This window comes from Ictalurus furcatus, chromosome 16, assembly GCF_023375685.1.
Source record: "Ictalurus furcatus strain D&B chromosome 16, Billie_1.0, whole genome shotgun sequence".
NCBI classification, from domain to species: Eukaryota; Metazoa; Chordata; class Actinopteri; order Siluriformes; family Ictaluridae; genus Ictalurus; species Ictalurus furcatus.
In genome coordinates, this window is record NC_071270.1 from 26,167,133 (window position 1) to 26,187,944 (window position 20,812).

At 45.6% G+C, this 20,812-nt stretch overlaps 1 protein-coding gene across 1 annotated transcript in view; it reads right to left on the reverse strand.

Annotated features, from left to right (window-relative positions):
• The window catches only part of LOC128620484 (spermatid perinuclear RNA-binding protein-like), an 83,148-nt gene that overhangs the window by 7,238 nt on the left and 55,098 nt on the right, over positions 1-20,812 (reverse strand). The window contains exons 6-17 of the mRNA XM_053645523.1: positions 19,560-19,704; positions 15,367-15,461; positions 14,843-14,938; positions 14,359-14,470; positions 12,331-12,428; positions 8,751-8,856; positions 7,707-7,790; positions 5,628-5,836; positions 2,289-2,441; positions 1,170-1,304; positions 888-1,028; positions 306-444 (exon numbers count right to left, since the gene is read on the reverse strand). Of these exons, the coding sequence (XP_053501498.1) occupies positions 306-444; positions 888-1,028; positions 1,170-1,304; positions 2,289-2,441; positions 5,628-5,836; positions 7,707-7,790; positions 8,751-8,856; positions 12,331-12,428; positions 14,359-14,470; positions 14,843-14,938; positions 15,367-15,461; positions 19,560-19,704 (1,513 nt within the window). The remainder of the gene's footprint in view (positions 1-305; positions 445-887; positions 1,029-1,169; positions 1,305-2,288; positions 2,442-5,627; positions 5,837-7,706; positions 7,791-8,750; positions 8,857-12,330; positions 12,429-14,358; positions 14,471-14,842; positions 14,939-15,366; positions 15,462-19,559; positions 19,705-20,812) is intronic.

Here is a 20,812-nt window from a genome sequence, read left to right on the forward strand (position 1 = left end):
CCGTTTTACACACACTGTTACGCAACAATATTTACGGTCACGTTCTGATTTATGTACACACCCATAAACTTAGTCTACAACCAGATTCATCATATTAGACCATAATTACATTACACACATACAAAAGTCTTAGGGATTAAAGACTGCACTTTAAATGGATAAAAAGTATGACGTGTCGTTCTTTAATAAAGTTCTAAAAACTGTCACTGTTGGCATGTTGCCGTGGTATAAACGGTATAAAACGCTTGGGGATCTGCTGATGTAGGAAAATAATCAACTTCGAGGTGACGGTGACTCTGCTTCACCTGGTGTGACGTAGCCTGGGGCGGCGGCGCTGACGAAGGCTCCGCGTGCGAGTGCAGCTCTTCCTCTTCCTCGAGCGGCCTGAGCTGCGACGGCGGAGGCGGCTGCGGCGGCAGCAGCGGCAGCGATCGCTCCTTTATTCTACAACACACACACACACACACACACACACACACACACACACAGACTCAGAGCTTTGAAGCTGGAAGGTACGACATTCTTTTAAAAAAAGTTAATAAAAATCAACTAAATACAACTTATGTGACTTTATACGGTCACTTTATACGGATCGGTGCCGTCTCGAATTAAACTGAAGCTCTAATTTACACCACTATTGAAATGTCTGTTACATCACTTCCTGTTCTGTACGGTCTAATAAACGATTAGCGTTTGTACACATTGACAGGAAGTGGACCCGGGCGGTGTGTTTGTGCTCGAGGTCAGAGTATAGATGATGGATGTAAAGACCTTCAGGATGTGCAGCTCGTCACTGATCACGTTACTCGAGAGAGAGAGAGAGAGAGAGAGAGAGAGAGAGAGAGAGAGAGCGCGGTATTTATTGATTATCGATGACGACGACTGACCTGAGGGAGGATTTTTTTCTTCTTGTTTCCGGCAGCGTTGGGTCCCGAGAACAGTTTCTCCAGAGCGGCGAGGGCGGCGCTCGCTTTGGCTACCTTCTTATTAGGTCCTGCGCCTCGGAACTTCTGTCCGTCGACCTCCACCTGACGATAAATTTAAAAAAAAATCTGGCCTTAAATCAGATTCTTCGCTGATAGAAAAAGAAAACTACACACACACACACACACACACACACACACACACACACACGGAGCTTCCAGTGACGGGATCGCCATGTGACTCGCCTCCATGACGAAGCGTTTGTCGTGGCTGCCGCCGCTCTCGGAGATCAGCTCGTATTTGAGGCCTCGCCGTTTCTCGTTCAGCTCCATCACTGGGTTCTTACCGCTCGCCGTCAGAATAGGACCCTGAGTTCGTACCTACACACACACGCACACACACACACACACACACACACACACGCACGCTCTTTTACAGCTGTTTGTATACAGAAACATGCTAATAAATAAGAGGTCAGGGGCCTGTACCATGAAGCTGGTTTAGGTAAGTTTGAGTTTAGTTCGTGCCAACCCTGTGTTTTAGGTACCATGAACGTGGCTCGGCTTTTACCGGTGTTCATCACCTGCCTCGTCACTCATGGGGAACAAAAAGGTCTGAAGAACCCATAATGTCTGCCTGATGGATTTTTCTCTACAATGATCATTTGTGGAAAACTACAAAAACCACCTTCAAATCTAACATCGATCCAAACGTGTTGAAAGGTTGTATCTGTGGGACACGTTTCTCTACCACGACAGTACTGAAACGGTCCGCTCTCTCGAGGAGGAATCCGCCACTGCAGCTTGCAGCTATATCGTCCTTAGTTATTTAACAAAGCTGACTTAAGTAAGTAATTAGAGCGAATGTCTGAGGCATACGGTCAGGAAGGAAATGCGTAGCGAGTTACAGAGTTTTCCCACCTATAACGTCTATCGAGTCTGCCTGGTTTCACACCACATGCAATTACACACACTGAAAAGCGTCTGAGCGACGTGAAGGGCTGAAAATATCTTCGGTAGATCGTTCCTTCCTCTTTTATGTAATTTCACTTCTTTTAATTCTCTTACTCGATTGTTTTAACCGTGTTTATTTTCTCTTCTTGTTTTGTTCGTCGGTCCAAAAGGCCATTTCTGCAGCGCTACAGCTCCGTCCTTTGGAACAGTTTAGCGGCTTTGGCGTCCGGTTCGCTTCCTGCGGGTGAGTCGATTCAGAGTCGATTGAATCGCTTTCTCGCTAGAGTTCACTAGGGTGGAGGATGTGTTCAGACCCGGGTGTGATCTCGAGTGTGTTCTCACCCGACTAAAGGACCAAAACACACTAAAGGCTGTGTGTGTGTGTGTGTGTGTGTGTGTGTGTGTGTGTACCTCCAGTGTGCTGGAGCTGTCTGTGGTGTGTGATGTGTTATTGCACGAGTGTGTCGAGGTCTCGCTCTTGCCCTCGCTGTCTGACTTCTCATCTGCACTCATGGAGTCCAGGTCTGTGTCGAAGCCTGTTGGGTATCCCATCGCCTGCAGCACCTGTCCGTCACACACACACACACACACACACACACTCTCATTATACACGCTCGAATAACTCCAAACACGGGTGTGTGTACACACATCAAACCTTTACACAAATACATACACACACATTACACTGTTTGATTTATTTTTTTTCCCCCTTGTTATACAATTTAGTGGCCACCATTTTAGATTTCCTCCTCACCACTCGCACTATAAACACACGCTCCTGAAATCACATTCTCAATAAAGCCGAACGCTTGTCTAGGGAATTTACAGGATTCAGTTTTGTTTGTTTGTTTGACCCCGAACTCGCGTTTAAGTACGTTATAAGGAAATGTACCGAAAAATGTTGTCGTTTTTATATATATATATATATATATAAATATAAAATATGGCTAAAACACAGAAGACTGTAGGAAATTTTGCACACGTGAAAATACAAAACATCGCTGTTCTCTTAGTGTCACAGTGGATATGAAAAGTCTACACACCCCTTCTAAACGTGGGGGGAGAAAAGAAACCATAATCATGTCGGATCTCAAAATAAATAAAATGTTTTAGAGTACAGTAACCTGGGTGCACAAGTCTGCACACCCCTTAACTAAGCTAGCTATCTAACTGTAATGAGCGATGCATATTTCTCTCCTCAAATCGCTGATCTACAGTCAGTGTTAGAGATTTAGTGGAATACGATCCAAACGTAATACGTGTACATGCTGCAGTCTGACTGGTTTAAAGGTGAGAAGTCGAGTCGAACGCGGCGTTGATATTCACGTCGATACACTGAGTGTACGGCTCTGGAACCACCGCAGAACAAGTATACTCAAGGAAAAAAAAACAAACAGTGATTTTGTACAATATTACAGCGAGAACGTTGGAGAAGATTCCACAGATTCAGCTCGAGATTTACTTCATCAGCATAATTAGCATTTAAAAAAAAAAAAGACCCACAAACAGGGCTTATAAAGACATGTTGTCGTCAGTAAAGCTCTTCTGGCAAAGCAGGAATATATTATTGATTTAATCCTAAAATCAATCCCAAGGAGTCGATGGATTAAAGCATTGAAGATTAAAGCGGTACAGTCCGCAAATATGGAACAAAAGCCTCGCGTTTAAAAACGAGATCAGAAATCTCCAGGATATTATCAGACAGGACTTCTATAATCATTAGGTCGGATACGGTTTTGAATAAGATGTTAAAAGGTGTACTAAATCACCGCTTCAGTGAGAATAAAACCTCCAGGGATGTGTAATGGAACCGGAATTACTTTTACTGGAAAAGTAGAGGAAAATTTACTTAAAAAAAGAAAAATCAATAAGAACGATTTCACTTCGTCTGTGTTCGAGGCAAACTTGTAATTCTCCGCCTAAAAACTATTTAAATAAATAAATAAAAATAAACCACACCCTCTGGACTTGCGATCTCAACTCGACAACTCGGGTCTTCTTCTCAACTTCCAGTTCCTTCCCCATTTACGGAGTGACGCCAAATCAACATGGCCGCCTCACGCAGTGAGTGGACAGTGTAAAGTCCCACTTGGTTAAACACGGCACTTGGTTAAAGCTATAACGCTGACCGTGCTAATCACAGAGACCTTCACAGAGTTATCGCTAACGTTAGCCGGCTATCTTGTTGCTAAGCTACAGCTTCAGCTGCATGAATGCTTAGCCACCCAGCCCTGTGACTGTAAACGTGCAGGTAAAGTACCTTACTATGAGCTTTACGTGCGCTGAAAGAGCAAACAAAACGCACTCTTTCGTAGAGGCGTCCATGTTTTGTTTTTTTTCTCCTTTGTGCGCCGAATGTTCCGGTGTGAAATGACGTTATCGCAGCTCGCAAACGATCACTCACACGTCTCCACGAGCACAGCAGCGGTCTTCATACGACAGCGCTGTTCGACTCGGGATTCCGGTCTGGTGATTAGCAACTTCTTGTAGCGTTTCTACGGCATCGTTATCGTATCGTTTCTATAGTAACGACTTACACAGTGATGGCATGAGAGTGCTTACATAAACATTTTTTTTGTAAGGAGACGTTTAACATTCTGGGAAGGAGTCTCCAGTGTCAGCGCTCTGTAACAGTCAGACATCTTCAGGACAGGAGTTCACGCTTTATCTGTGGTTTCTCTGTAACGTTACAAGCTGCGTTTGTTTTTTGTTTTATTAACCAAGAGAGATTTTAAAAAAGAGAGAGACTGGTGAGATCAAAACAGATCAAAAGATAAAACTGATACGATGCACCACACACACACACACTGAATTATTCCTTACACGATATCTGTTTTTAAATTTCTTTTGGGTAAAGGAAGAAAAACAGTGGTGTTGTTGAGGATTTCAGGAATCCTGTAACGCTGTTCCTGCTACACTTCTGAAGCGCGTACACTTTTTCCTGGTTACACTGAATTGGATTGAATCAGAAAGTGCTATTCTGCTCAGTGATTCAATTCTCAGCATCCTTCTAGCTGAATCGTGTGTGTGTGTGTGTGTGTGTGTGTGTGTGTGTGTGGACCCTAACTGGTGCCTTTTATGGCTATGCTCTGGAGGAAAGAGGATTAGACCGGCTCGCTTCTCCAAAGTCGCTTTGTTCACAATCAGCCTGGAACAGCTCAGATTCTGACCCCGGCATTACCGTGCCCGCTGAGAGTGTGTGTGTGTGTGTGTGTGTGTGTGTGTGTGTGTGTGTGTATAAAAACTACATAGTCACAGCTGCAGTTTATTGCTAAGCTCTGCTACATCACGGAGGTCTGTACTGTGTTATCGCTACGTGACAAACTCGCTTTGTTTGGTTACTACGGTAACAGCCGGGGTTCCGGTTTTTTTACGTGGAGAATTGAAGTGCTTCGGGTTGATCTTTTTTTTATTGATCTGCACAGGGATGCACTGGAGATCTGTAAAAGTTAACGGAGCTGTGGCAGGAATGCGAGTCTGTGCAATTTAAAAAGGTTATTTATTTATTTAGATATTTTTTGTTCTTATTGTAACACTTGTAAAGCTTTTGTTTTTGACCAATTAGTTTGAATTCAGTTTAGTTCTCGAATACTCTTACACACATTTCAGCGTCTAACATCCGCTACCTGACCATCTTTGTTATTTGTGGAACCGAAACACACCTCAAGGTGCACAAACTTGTGCATTCAACCGTACACATGTTTGTTTGTTTTTTGGAGCGTGTTACACTTTCCACGTACTGCACGTTACCTTAACAGCTACGTGCAGCTTGGCCGTTTTCTTGGAAGAACCCGAGGCTTCGTAGACGGTTCCGTCCACGTCCACGGACATGGTGAAGACGGGAGCGTGAACCGGACCGGACTGAGACAGGAGCTTGTACTGCAGACCGGGACGGATCTGATTCAGCCGCATCAGGGCATTCATGGGCTGGTTGGAGTCTATTGCTTTACTGTCTAAAACTGAGAGAGAGAGAGAATGAGAGGGAGAGAATGAGAGGGAGAGAGTGTGTGTGTGTGCGAATGAGGGAGAAAGAGACAGACCGAAAGAGGTACAGAGATGATGAGAGAGACAGAGGAAGAGAGATAAAGGGTGAGAGATGAAGAAAGTGTGTGTGTCACAGAGAGAGACAGACAGAAGAAGAGAGAGAGAAAGAAAGAGACAGAAATAGAGACACAACGAAGAGAGCGACAGAAAGAGAAAGACACAGGAAGAGAGAGAGAGCGACAGACAGAGAGAGAAAGATACGTACAAGCATTTAGCAGGCAAAGAGAAGGAGATACAAAGAAAGAAAGAAGAAAGGTAAGAGAAAGATAGAGGGAAACAGATGGAAAGCAAGAAAGAGAGAGGGAGAGAGAGTGATGGAGGGAAACAGAGAGAGGGAGAGATAGAGGGAAAGAGAGAGGGTGAGAGAAAGGGAGATAGAGGGACACAGATTCAGAAATATAGAGGGAAAGAAAGAGGGAGAGAGATAGCAAGAGGGTGAGAAAGAAAAGGAGATAGAGGGAAACAGACGGAGAGAGAAAAAGAGATTGAGTTTGCCATGTTTCCTGGGATCCCTTTTAATGCATCATAATAAGAACTTAAAATAAATTATAAAAAATAAATAATAATAATAATAATTAGAGGTGGACCAATAGTGGATTTACTGATACTGTAAGTAAGTTGGGCGGGGCTTACCTGCTGATAACTCAATGTAAAATATTACTGAACTTTATTACTAAAATAAACAGTACTGACTGTACCATGACAATGTACTGTATTTCGTTTTTAATGAAATAAATATATAATATTAACTTTGAATAAATATTAAATAAAATAAAAATATATACAGCCAAACTGAATTAAAAAAACACTTCCAATAACACAACAAAATTAGTCCGTGATAGTTTTTATTTCGCCTCTAGAGGCCACTCTCGTACTGTATGATGACAGCGGACCCTTCTCAGCCACTCCCAGGAAAAACTATGGATAGTTCCAGCAACCGGTTATTGGTGCCAATTAATCAATAAAACGGTCAACCTATTATAATAATAGAGAGGTGGGGCGCACGGTGGCTTAGTGGTTAGCACGTCCGCCTCACACCTCCAGGTTCGGGGGTTCGATTCCCGCCGTGGCCCTGTGTGTGGGGAGTTTGCATGTTCCCCCGTGCTGCGGGGGTTTCCTCCGGGTACTCCGGTTTCCTCCCCCAGTCCAAAGACATGCATGGTAGGCTGATTGGAGTGTCTAAAGTGTCCGTAGTGTATGAATGTGTGTGTGTGTATGTGATTGTGCCCTGCGATGGTACAGGGTGTACCCTGCCTTGTGCCCATGCTCATGCTCCCTGGGATAGGCTCCAGGTTCCCCGTGACCCTGAAAAGGATTAAGCGGTATAGAAGATGGATGGATGAAGTAGAGAGATGTAGTGTGTCGTGTGATCCGTCTCTCTCTCTCTGTGTTTAATCTGTTGTGGGCTTAACGGCTACATTCTGCTCCTCTGAAAGCTGATTTGTGGAAGCAGCGCAGTGCGACTCGCTGAGAAATTAAATATCAACGGCATCGACACGCCGTGTGTGTCCTTAGTGAGAAACATCGGAGGAGAAGAGACAGAGCAGGCAGCAGAAGAGTAGAACACTATACACACACACACACACACAACCTGAGGGACAGAGACATGGAAGGAACCATTACGTGAAGGACCGAAAGAGAGCTTGTGAGAGCTTCCTCAGACAAACAAATAAACCACAGAAGAAAAGCAGAACCCACACAACTATCGAGAGAGATGACAGTGGATGATATGACTCTGAAAGATGTGATATGTGCTATTTTTAAAACACTCTGTGTGTGTGTCACCTTTTCTCAGATTGCGTTTCATTTTCTTGATGAGGTCTTTGTCGTCCATCAGGCCGTCCTCGTAGGGCCTCTTTAGCCCCGAACCTGATTAACGACATCCTCAGCATTAATAAACATAATAACAGCTCAATATTGTGAAATTATAAAGATCACATCATGATTTTAAATATTTAACATGTAAGAATAAGTGCTTCTGAGGCTGTAGGAGGTGAAAGGAGCTGATGCTCGAAATGTCAGATGTCATGATAAGAGAGGATGAGTCAGAAAGAGAGATAGAGGATAGGGTGGGAGAGAGGTGGAGAGAGAGAGAGAGAGAGAGGGGACAGGGTGAAAGACAGAGAGGGGGGACAGGGTGAAAGAGAGAGAGAGAGGGGACAGGGTGAAAGAGAGAGAGAGAGAGAGGACAGGGTGAGAGAGAGAGAGAGAGAGAGAGGACAGGGTGAGAGAGGTAGAGAGAGAGAGAGAGAGAGAGAGAGAGGACAGGGTGAAAGAGTGAGAGAGAGGATAGGGTGGGAGAGAGAGAGAGAGAGAGAGAGAGGATAGGGTGGGTGAGAGAGAGAGAGAGAGAGAGAGAGAGAGATAGAGGACAGGGTGAAAGAGAGAGAGAGAGGATAGGGTGGGTGAGAGAGAGAGAGAGAGAGAGAGAGAGAGAGGACAGGGTGAAAGAGAGAGAGGATAGGGTGGGTGGGTGAGAGAGATAGAGATAGAGGACAGGGTGAAAGAGAGAGAGGATAGGGTGGGTGAGAGAGAGAGAGAGAGAGAGAGATAGTGAGATAGAGGACAGGGTGAAAGAGAGAGAGAGAGGATAGGGTGGGTGGGTGAGAGAGAGAGAGAGAGAGAGAGAGAGAGAGAGAGAGAGGACTGGGTGAAACAGAGAGAGAGTAAGACAGGGAGAGTGGAAGAGAGGTAAAAAGACAGAGAGAGAGACAGATAAAGAGAGAGGAGGTGAGACAGAAAGAGGAACGTTACACATTTAATAGTTTATAGGTACTTTAAAGACATTTTAACTTTCTCTCTCTCTCACACACACACACACACACACACCTTCTTTATCTGACCAGGGGTATTTTGATGAAGGTTTGTTGGAGGGAAGTGGATCCATCTCCAAGACCTTGTAGATCTGACCGAAAGCCATCAGCCGGAGAGCGTGCTGCAACGCACACACACACACACACACACACACACACACACAGAGTGTTATAATAGACAGTACATTGTCAGCTCATTCCCAGAACAATGTTGAGCTATATGAGGCGTAAAAACATCCACACGCTTCCTTTAACACGCGGCCGCTGCGTCGTTTTTCACCCTGATGAAACTCTCAGAGCTGAGCCGTGACCCCGAGGTCACTCCGACTGCTTAGCAACAGCAGTGTGTTCGGCTGGAGGTTCATGGGGGGGCGGGGGGGGACTCGGCGCTGATGGATTTTTGTGAAAGATTCGCATTAAGAGAACTAGCGGGAGTTCGGATCCTTTCAGAAACGATAAATAGTAGAGCAGGGTCAGACTGAACCACGACACGCTGTGCATTAATGCATTGATCTTCCTCTCACCCCTCAAGCAGCACAGCTGACCTGCGCAAGTCTCTCTCTCTCTCACACACACGTTTTAAAACTGCAGAAGAAAAGTGCATGACGTATAAGACAGACCTCAGAGCAGGAAGTCAGAACTGTTTTCATGTCTAAAGTCTGTACTAGAGTTAGATGGACACTTCTGATTGGTTCTCAGTGAGGGTTGTTCTTCCTCTGCAAATATTTATTACACAACACGTGCAGCAGCCACTGAGGAGGCGTGGCCTTTATGCAAGTCATTAGCACTGAAGGAGGCGTGGCCTTTATGCAAGTCATTAGCACTGAAGGAGGCGTGGAATTTATGCAAGTCATTAGCACTGAAGGAGGCGTGGCCTTTATGCAAGTCATTAGCACTGAAGGAGGCGTGGAATTTATGCAAGTCATTAGCACTGAAGGAGGCGTGGCCTTTATGCAGGTTATTAGCACTGAAGGAGGCGTGGCCTTTATGCAAGTCATTAGCACTGAAGGAGGCGTGGCCTTTATGCAAGTCATTAGCACTGAAGGAGGCGTGGCCTTTATGCAAGTCATTAGCACTGAAGGAGGCGTGGCCTTTATGCAAGTCATTAGCACTGAAGGAGGCGTGGCCTTTATGCAAGTCATTAGCACTGAAGGAGGTGTGGCCTTTATGCAGGTTATTAGCACTGAAGGAGGCGTGGCCTTCATGCAAGTCATTAGCACTGAAGGAGGTGTGGCTTTATGCACATCATTAGCAATGAAGGAGGCATGGCCTCCATGCATATTATTAGCAATGGAGGTGGGGCCTTCATGCATATTATTAGCACTGAAGGAGGTGTGGCCTTTGTATCCATCACTCACAGTGAAGGTGTGGCCTTTGTATGTCACTCACAGTGAAGGTGTGGCCTCTCAGTATGTCTGTACCAGTGCTTTCAAAGTCTCCTGGAGTACGAAAAATTATTTTGGTTGCTGAACGGCTAAATGAGTTTGCTAATGAATCAGTGTAAACGAACAGCAGTCAAGCTACATGCTTCCCGAGTTTATTTATTAATCAACACTACGTGCAGCGGAGAGGATTAACGTCATCATCAGTTCAAACACAAACTATTAGCGTTGAAGGACTGCTAAAGTCTAATCTACCAAAGCTCAATTACTCGTCATTATGTTTCGTGCTTTCAAATCAACAGCCGTACACTCAATTTGAGCTCACTCCCACTCTCTCACACACAGACACCCCCCCCCACCACACACCCCCCACCGTCTCCACTCAAGTCTGCAGGTAGCTATTTTTAAACCATCAATTGCTGTAATTACAACTATTAAATAAATTATAGAGGGAAAAATAAAAACCCCAGAAACGGTCAGTAATTATTCTATTTTGACGGAGCAAATTCCTAAACAGCTACTCGCTGCCTCTTCACCACGTCATCATGAACCGCTCTGGAAGAGAGCTTCACTTATTAAACCCGGCCACCGACACTCTAACGAGTACGCAGGCGTGGAAACAAACTGCGCGTTTTCTGAAAACCAAAATTAGCATTTTGTAGCATCAGGAAGAGCTGACTCGCCATTTCCCGTGTTAGTGAGGCGTGAAAGGTTTGCTGGGGGTGTGAGCTTCTGTGTGTTAGAATAACCAGGACAGGACGCTCGCCCTCGCTCGGTCAGTCCCATTTCCATCACTGCAGTCTAATTTCAGTAACATTGCACTGAAGGGTGGTGCTCACAGAGCTACAGTAAACCTACATAAGCATGCACGGACACTGAATAAAGCTTTATTCAAATACTTTTATTAAAATTGTCAATTTGAATAAAGAAAGAAAAAAAAAAAAAGAGAGAGAGAGAAACCGATTGTCACACAAGGCTGTTGCGGGACTTTCGAAGCTCACGTTAAAATCGTGACGACTCTCACGCTTCTGTAGGTCACATGACATCACAGCCTACAGAAATAAACCTCATGAGGTGTAACTCTATGAACACTGCGGTTCAGTTGCATGGTTACGTGTAATACAGGACGATGCTTTAACGCTCTTCTTATTCGTAGTTACTTCAGATATACCGAAGACAACTGAAACGGCATGGCTCCGCCCACTAACAACCTAGCACCTCCCGGGAGCACAACAGCAACCGTTTAACATACCAGCAAATCAACTGAGTAACCCTAACCCTACAAACCCCCCCACCAACACCTCATCAACCACCTGGAATGCCATAAGAACCACCCGTTCTCCTCCAGCTCATGGTGAAACCTCCATATTCCTTCAAGTTTTTTGACTTCGATGTCTCGCCGTTTCGTATTAGGCCGTGGATTCGGGGAACAGTGGTTATTCTGCACGCACTCCACCGGCCATCAGTTCATATTTCCAACAGACGAAAATGCAAGCAAAAATAACAAAATCTGAGGTCCCACCACGCCCCAAATCCACACACTGGTTCTTTAATTAAGTAGAGAATTTGCTACAGAAATCAAAATAAAATGGACAGTTGAGCTGAGGAAGAGGGGGATAAAGAGAGGGAGGCCATTCACAGAGTCTCAGAAGATGTTCTGCAATACAATTCAGCATTCTAGTATCTTTTCCCCTTCCTTCAGTAGAGAGATGTGTTTTAATGATGGAGCGCGCACACAAACACACAGGTTTCAGGGGCACCGCTTTCCCACGCACATTACAGACAGCCGGCCTTGAAGGAGCTGCTGCTAGATGGTGTGTGTGTGTGTGTGTGTGTGTGTGTGTTCACCAGCGCAGATAAGGCCTGTGTGTGTGCTTGTGTTGGCAGTAATGTGAAGACAGTAGATAAGATAAGACTGCAAGACTCTTTCTTTTTATCTTTTTATCTTATTCTCTGGCTGAGCTCACAGTTCTCACTCTCTCACTCTCTCTCTCTCACACACACACACACACACACACACACACACACACACACACACACACACACACACGCACACGCACACACAGCTCAGTAATCTGAAGGATCTCCACTCGTCAGGCTACGCTCTCCGTCCTCACCTGTCCCTCTGATTTATAATTCACGATCAGGGAAAGACTCGAGGTCAAATCCGCTCTCGTGCCATCAGATATCAGACGTGAGGGGGTGTGAGGTCACCTGTGCGCTGTACGTGATGGCCTCCGCCTGCTCGTCCGTCATGGCCGCCAGCGTATCCGTCGGCTCCTTTTCGCACGGGTCGTGCAGCCCCGGTCCACCTGACGACGGAGGAAACTCTTCTTACACGGAGGTCAAACAAACAGCACGAATAATGAATGAAGGAAAACGTTGGATCGTGTTATCGTGTTAGCATGCTGACGCACTACGCGCTAGGTCGCGCTCGTTGTCAGAGCTGTGCGATTGTCCCGGTACACCCCAGGGGTTTTCAAACTACAGGTCACGACCCCACGTCTCGAGACGAACACGCCATTCCCTTTTTTTTTTTTTGAGTGTTCCGTTCATTCAATAACAAAATCGGATTCTGAGTGCTGATATATCGTGTTACTGGGAGTCATTACATTCACACACTTGAATTAATAGCGTACGTGTTAATTTTCACCCTCACGCTGACTCAACATTCCTCCGTCCATCTACCTCCGCCAAACAAACTAGGGTTGTGTCTCAAATCGCACACTCGTGTCCTGTTCTACTAACGCTCGCCATATTTCCCATTACAGCTAGTGTTCGGACTGTAAAACCTCTCGCGCAGCCTTCGCACCTACAGAGGTCTGTTTTGTGTACCTGCCCTTTAGATTTTCTAGATTCAGTAAACGCTTTCTGAATCGAGTTTTTGATTTGAGACAGTACATGACGACAATCACGACGACGGCAGGAAGTTTTAAAGCTGGTCAACGTCGCTGTGCGTGCACGCCGAGTCCCCTGCTTCACATCACACAGCCCTGGCGTGGACGATTTCCCTAGAACACCACAACAGACTGTTACATCAGTGCAGGGAAAATTTCTTTGGGGTTTTTAGTCATTTCCGTTACACATATACGTACATGTTTACTGACTTCATGCAATTACAGTAGTCTTATATTAGAAATGCAGAGGCTTGGGCTCACAGAGAAAATTCCATATGGGGTCATTTGCCCCAAAAGTGCCCCTTAATCATTACTATCATCATTACTTAACCCTCGTGACACGTACGCCCCTGACTCTGCCGCCCATCCCTTTACCCTTCAGCTACAGTAAACTACGCATCACTTCCTGCTCGGCAAGACGAGGTCAACGAGGACGCTAGGCTGATGCAGATGTAGATCTGATGAAATATTAACGTGTGCATCTTTCACTATTAATTAATTATAACCATGTAAAAGCATGCGAGGAGTGCAGATAAACCGGCTATAACCGGGACGGAGAAAACCAGGTCACGTTAACCCTCGCGACCCCGAGACAAATCAAAGCTTTACACATATTGCACAGCTTTTTAAAAAATTGAGATGATCCCGTCCTCCCGGACGTTTATCCTATCCCTGACTGGGATTACGGAAAGCCGCTAATAATCGTGGTTTTCATTTCAGCACCCGCTCGGACGAGCTTTACCGGGCGGTTTGTTGAGGGTTAAGTAGCCGTGAACAGACCAGGGCTGAGGTTATTACAGGACCATAAAACAGAGGAATGGAAATCACTAGAGATGGACTGATATGGATTTTTTATGACCGATACGGATTATCTGCATGTTTATGTGCCCGATAACCGACATTTATTTATTGTTTTACTTGTTTTTCCACACAATGATAACACCACTGAACTGAACGCACAGTTTTATACAAAACCCTCTTATTTATACACCAATAAACAGACGAGTCTGAAAGAGTTCAGAAAAATAAAGTGCTCTGTTAGGGTCTTTTTTATTTTTATAAAATATTCGATGATTTTGTGTCTATTTCCTAGCACCAAGATGCTTAAACTATACATCAACTACATTTATATATCGCATCTCATTTGTGCATTAAAGGCTGTTATAGCGGTCCTGCACGCAGTTCTCAAAAATACCATTCATCGGTGGATCCGATATTATAAAACCGATAACCCATTATAGATAAACGCCTAAATATGGGGTGAAGTGTCGGTTAAACCGATGAATCGGTCGATCTCTAATAATCACGCTGCCGTAATCCCTGTACAAGCGGGGGTGGTGTTTACCTGGGAGCAGGATCCCGGAGGCGAGACACTCCATGACCCTGCGCAGAGCCTCTCCGGCTCCCAGTGGCCGGTTACACGTCGCGATGGCCTTCTCACACAGCAGCTCCAGCGGCTAACGACGGGAAAGAAGAAAGAACAAAAAAAGTCTCACCGGTGTCACAAGGTGTGAAAAGTCAGGGCTAGCACGATTATATGTTATAACTAGTTTAGCCAATACATTTACGACTGAGTGCAAAAGTTTGCGCACCCTTAGTGCCTGCAATCAATAAGGCAATATTTTTTCCTCTCACCCCCCCACCCAAATGTTTTAAAACAGTTTGCTATTTAGTGTGATCATTTAACATTAAACTACGATGCATTTTAAAGCAACCTTCGATCCAATGAAAGTGTGCGAAAGAAAGAAAGAACACCGCCAGGTATTTTATTTATTTATTTATTTATTTATTTATTTAAAGTCACTGTTCCTGAAAGTACCGACACTCACCCATCCTTTGAGAGGTTCCCAGGCCGGCACTCGATTGCACATGTCCCTCAGAATCCGTAAAACGATCACTCCTGATTTTAAGCCGTTTACTCTCGCCTGAGGAGATACAGGTGTATCGGCGTGAGCTAACGACGCTAACGGCACTCGCAACACAACCCGTAACTTCAGTCTTACTCTGCTCTCGGTTAGTGTGTGTGTGTGTGTGTGAACATGGATCTCTGTGTGATCAGAGGTCCAGCATGTTATGGGTTCAGGTGAGGAGGGTGAGGAGGGAGACGGGGGGAGGAGGAGGAGGAGAGTCCAGGTAAAAGCACTTGACAATTTTTTTAATGACAAACAAGCAGGTTACAAAAAAAAATAAAAATAAACAAACAAGGCAAAAAAAAAAAAGAAAAAAAAAAGTGTGTAACAATTGCTTTTGTAGCCTTACGATAATAACAGAACTTTAAGTCATTACGTTTATTATTTTTTTTTAAGTGAAGGTCATAAGGCTACAATAACAATGAGAGAAAGAGAGCGCCAACCTGGAACCATTTAGCATGTCGCAGAGAGGCCAGCGCCACCAGGCACCTCTGTCTATCCAGCAGGTCCGACGGCTCGCTCGCCTCAACAACGCTCTCTATCGGCGAGAAGAACGGGACAAGAAATCAAATCACACACGCATACACACGTATATGCATACACACACACACGCACACACACACACGCACACACACGATGGCTCTGTTAAGGTTCGGGAATGGTGGGGCGATGCCGAGTGACCCAAGTCCAGTGCATCCAAATGAGATGAGAACTGACCGATCGTAAGCCACGCCCCTCTCCGAGTTACTTTTAAACTTTGAGGAAAATAAATAAATAAATAAAAACCGGACCTGCCACAGCGTAGGTAAACTTCCACGTAAAAAGTTGTCGAACTTTTTTATAGCAGCGCGAATCTAAATATTTCAGCCGCTCCAGGATTTCGCAATTATGCGATCGCAGAAACGGACACGAAATCAAGGAAACTGCGTTATATTCAGAGGAGCACTATTTTTCTAAATTACCGCAGATTTGGGCCGAGACGAGTCACGTGACGTCGTCACGACACGCGTTCAGCGTACAGCTAAAAGGTCTCATTTACCAACAGACATCACTGCGAAAGACCGCGTTAAGCGTAACGATGGTCAATCTCACAGGTTAAACGTGTCGAGGGAAAATACAGACGCTTTTAGTGTCACGTGAGGAGAGGACGTCACGTTGGACGACGACTTGCCTGTAGCGCAAACACGATGAGAGATGTAGCTAGAAAAGGATAATGATCCAACACTCGTATCTTGCCTAACGTGATTACGTTATGTTAGTTACCACTTTTTAAACCTCGCTGTCAGGTCTCCGAGCAACCGAAACCCCGGCACGCCGGCGCATTTCATTTACCCGTTAATTCATTCATTAACTATTATAATTAGCTGTTTGTTATCGCCTGCTATTTTAGGTGAAAAATGACCAAAGTAACCACGAGGAGCCAGAAAATGAAACCCGGGCTTCTGATCGGTCGATTCGGTGCCATCTCATGGGCTGGAAACTGGGGCAGGGAAGTGGGCGGGATTTGCTAACAGGTCTTAGCATGCCCGTGTGGAGTTTCTGTACGAAACTCTAAGCGGTCATGAGAGACGGTGGGCGTGGCCTGATGGAGAGAAACATCAGGCTCAGATCTAGAGAGATCTGCGTGTGTGCTAAGACCTTTAGCGAATCGGTGCCGGACTGCTCGGATCTACGGTGGAGTAAATGTTCACATGCAGTGGGCAATGTTAGAACAGTTACATCTGTAAGAGAGAGAGACACACACACACAAGCGCGCACACACACACACGCACAGTATCTATTCAGAGTGCGCTACCGACTCTCGGAGGACGCCGTGTTGTCGTACGGCGCATGTTTAATGAACGCAATAAAGAAGAAATAAAAGAAAAAAGCTAACCCAGTGAGGGATTGGTGGAGAGGGAGAAAAACGGGTGCAGGAGATTAATCACAGCGCTCTACATGGAGATCAGGCGCTGATAATGAGAGCGCGTGTCTCTATTTCACTTCTCCAGCATGGGATTTAATCAGAGCAGCACAGCAGAGACCTGCTTAACTACAGCCGCTCAAATAAAACCCTCAGATCTGTCTCACTGTCTGTCTCTCTCTCTCTCTCCGGCTCAGGCTCTATATTTATCTCTCTGCGTCTCTCTCTCTCTCTCTCTCTCTACTGCGTCTGTCTGTCTCTCTCTCTCTCTCCGGCTCAGGCTCTATATTTATCTCTCTGCGTCTCTCTCTCTCTCTCTCTCTCTACTGCGTCTGACTGTCTCTCTCTCTCTCTCTCTCCGTTTCAGCTGCTCTCTCTCTATATTATCTCTCAGCATCCCTGTCTCTCTCTCCACTGGCTGTCTGTCTCTCTCTTTCTCCATCTTTGTCTCTCTTGTGCTATATTTATCTCTCTGCGTCTCTGTCTCTCTCCACTATCTGTCTCACTCTCTCTGCGTCTCTCTTTCTCCGTTTCAGTCTCTCTCTCAGCATCCCTGTCTCTCTCTCCACTGGCTGTCTCACTCTCTCTGCGTCTCTCTTTCTCCGTTTCAGTCTCTCTCTCAGCATCCCTGTCTGTCTCTCTCTTTCTCCATCTTTGTCTCTCTCGCGCTACATTTATCTCTCTGCGTCTCTGTCTCTCTCCACTATCTGTCTCACTCTCTCTGCGTCTCTCTTTCTCCGTTTCAGTCTCTCTCTCTCTCTCAGCATCCCTGTCTCTCTCTCCACTGGCTGTCTCTCTCTCTCTTTCTCCATCTTTGTCTCTCTCGCGCTATATTTCTCTCTCTGCGTCTCTGTCTCTCTCCACCGTCTGTCTCACTCTCTCTGCGTCTCTCTTTCTCCGTTTCAGTCTCTCTCTCAGCATCCCTGTCTCTCTCTCCACTGGCTGTCTGTCTCTCTCTTTCTCCATCTTTGTCTCTCTCGCGCTATATTCATCTCTCTGCATCTCTGTCTCTCTCCACTGTCTGTCTGTCCCTTTCTCAGTGTCTCTTTGTGTCAGTCTCTCTTTCTCTGTCTCTCTCTACATTTATCTCTATCTCCACCGCTGTCCGTCTCACTCTCTGCCTATCTCCACCGCTGTCCGTCTCACTCTCTGCCCCGTCCATCTCCCTCATCACTTCCTTTCTGTCTATATCTCCTTCTCTCTTTTTCAGTGTCTGTCTCTCTACATGTCGTCTCCTCCATCCAACCCATCTCCATCTCTGTGTCTATCTCTCCCTTTCTGTGTCTGTCTCAGTCTCGCTCTCCGTGTCTGTCCATCACTCCATCTCTCTGCCACTTATCACAACTCTCACCATCTCCGTTTCTGTCTCACACTCTGTCTCGCTCTCTTTTTCCGTGTCTCTCTCTACATCAGCTTCTTTTGTTAACCACCTCTCTCTCCTTGTCCATCTCTCCATCCATGTGCCCGTCTTACTGTCTCTCCATCTGTGTCTGTCTCCCTCACTCCCAGTCTCTCCATCTCCATAGCTCTCTCCACCTCTCCGTTCCAGTCTCTCTGCTACTGTCCGTCTCCGGATGAACGTTGCTCCACTTAGTTTCTCTTTGATGTTCTCTCACTGTAAAGAACCTTCCTGGTCCACGAGTCGTCTTTTTTCTCTACGTTATCAAAAGGCATCAGATTACGTGATTAAGACGCCCCGCGGGCCTGAACCTCTCCACTCCATTTATCCAGGACGAAAGGAAACTGAAGAGATTCTGAATCTGCTCAATGGTCTGGGGTAAATGTGGTGGTTCTGCCTGGGCTTGTTGTTGGATGCAGACTCGGGGCAAATCAATTACACCTGCACTTCCTGTTAGCTGGCAGATTTAGCACGTGGATCACAGATCAGTGGACATCAGGTGGCCTTTAATATATCTACAGTAGGAGCGGACATCACTCAGTGTGTGGGGGACGATCTCTCTACTCATCTCTTTCTCACGCTGTGTGTGTGTGTGCGTGTGTGTGTGTGTGTGTGTGATGACTTTTATCTGGACAGTCAGTCAGAGATTGAGCCGTTCCTCATGGGGACAAGGTCTTTGACCCAAGTCAGAAATATGAGTGGTGATGTGATCTACAGCTTTCTCTCTCTCTCTCTCTCTCTCTCTCTCTCTCATGCAGAGAAAGATGGATGTAAGTAAGCAGTGTAGATATTGATCTGTAAAAGTGGATACACACTGCTCCACTTCCCAACCCAATCTCCATCCTCACATCTGACACAGACAGAGAGAGAGAGAGAGAGAGAGAGAGAGAGAGAGAGAGAGAGAAACCAAGAGCTACAGAAAGAGAAAGAGAGGGAGATGGGGGACAGACACAGGAGGAGAGGAAAAAAATGAAAATGGGAAGACAGAGAGAGAGAGAGAAGGAAGAAAGATGTAAATAAAGAAGGAGAGAATAAAAGAAATAAAGAGAAACAAACTAGTTTAATTCTACATCTACTTTTCATCTTCGGTCCTTTGAGATTGTTTTGTGTCGGTAAGGTGTGTGTGTGTGTGTGTGTGTGTGTGTGTGTGTGTGTATGTATATGTGTGTCCTCAGAGTATAATGAAAGAATCCTTATAAAAACGCAAGCGCGCGCACACACACACACACCGATCTTTCCTTATATTTGCATCATTTTTTTAAATCACATTTGTTTACCAATGCGCTCTCTCGCACTCTCCCCCCCAGCCCCCAGCCCCCTACCCACGGCGGTACCTTGCTCTCCTGTCTCGCCGTCCTCTCGGATCTGTGGTGAAGTGAGTGTGACCTTCAGTGTGAGTTTGGGCTCCGCTGTATTGCGAATCAAAATGGCCGCCTTGGGGATACTGCTCTCGACCTCGTACTTCTCTTCTGTTAGCTTCTGTCAGAAAAGGTCAAAGGTCACAGAGTTAAAGGCAAATTATCCAGTCAAATGTGTAAGATCAGACTCTTCTCCTGAAGAGAAACTGAAGTTGAGGATAGTGATGATAATCCTTGTGGGTTTTTTAAGTGTTTATGTGACAAACTACGGATGTTCACCGGTGTCTGTGCCAGTAGAACATTATAGAACATTACAGGCTCATTCATATTCAAATGTATTCAAATATTACATCTTTACAGTAATTAAAATTCAAATATATTTTTACAGGAATTTAATGTTCCACTGATCTTCTACAGAAGATAAAACATCAGCCTCTATTCCAGACATGCACGGCTCTAACCTGCACTGCTCTTTTGATTTAAATGAGGGAATAACCCCTTCTTTAAATCACCCCTCGTGTGTGTGTGTGTGTGTGTGGGATATAATGATAGACTAGATACACATACAGAATTTCGTGCCTGCGTAAATCTCATGACAGCGAGAGTGAGAGAGACAGAGAGAGAAAGGGAGGAATAGAAAGGTAACAGTAGACAGTAGAGAGAAGACTGCCGTTCCATTAGAAGCTGATTTATTACATTATGAGCATCCTACTGACAGATCATCCACCTTTAATACGATCTGCATCTGTGTGCGTGTCTGCAGAGTGTGTGTGTGTAGCGTGTGTGTTCCTGCACGCAGTGAGTGTCTGCAGTGTGTGCACAGTGTGTGTGCGCGCAATGTGAGTGTGTGCAGTGCATGTGTGCAGTGTGTGCATTGTACGTGTGCAGTGTGGGAGGTGTGCAGTGTGTGCAGTGTGGGAGGTGTGCAGTGTGTGCATTGTACGTGTGCAGTGTGTGCATTGTACGTGTGCAGTGTGGTAGGTGTGCAGTGTGTGCAGTGTAGGTGTGCAGTGTGTGCAGTGTACGTGTACAGTGTATGTGTGCAGTGTGTGCATTGTAGGTGTGCAGTGTGGTAGGTGTGCAGTGTGTGCAGTGTAGGTGTGCAGTGTGTGCAGTGTACGTGTGCAGTGTATGTGTGCAGTGTGTGCATTGTACGTGTGCAGTGTGGTAGGTGTGCAGTGTGTGCAGTGTAGGTGTGCAGTGTGTGCATTGTAGGTGTGCAGTGTGGT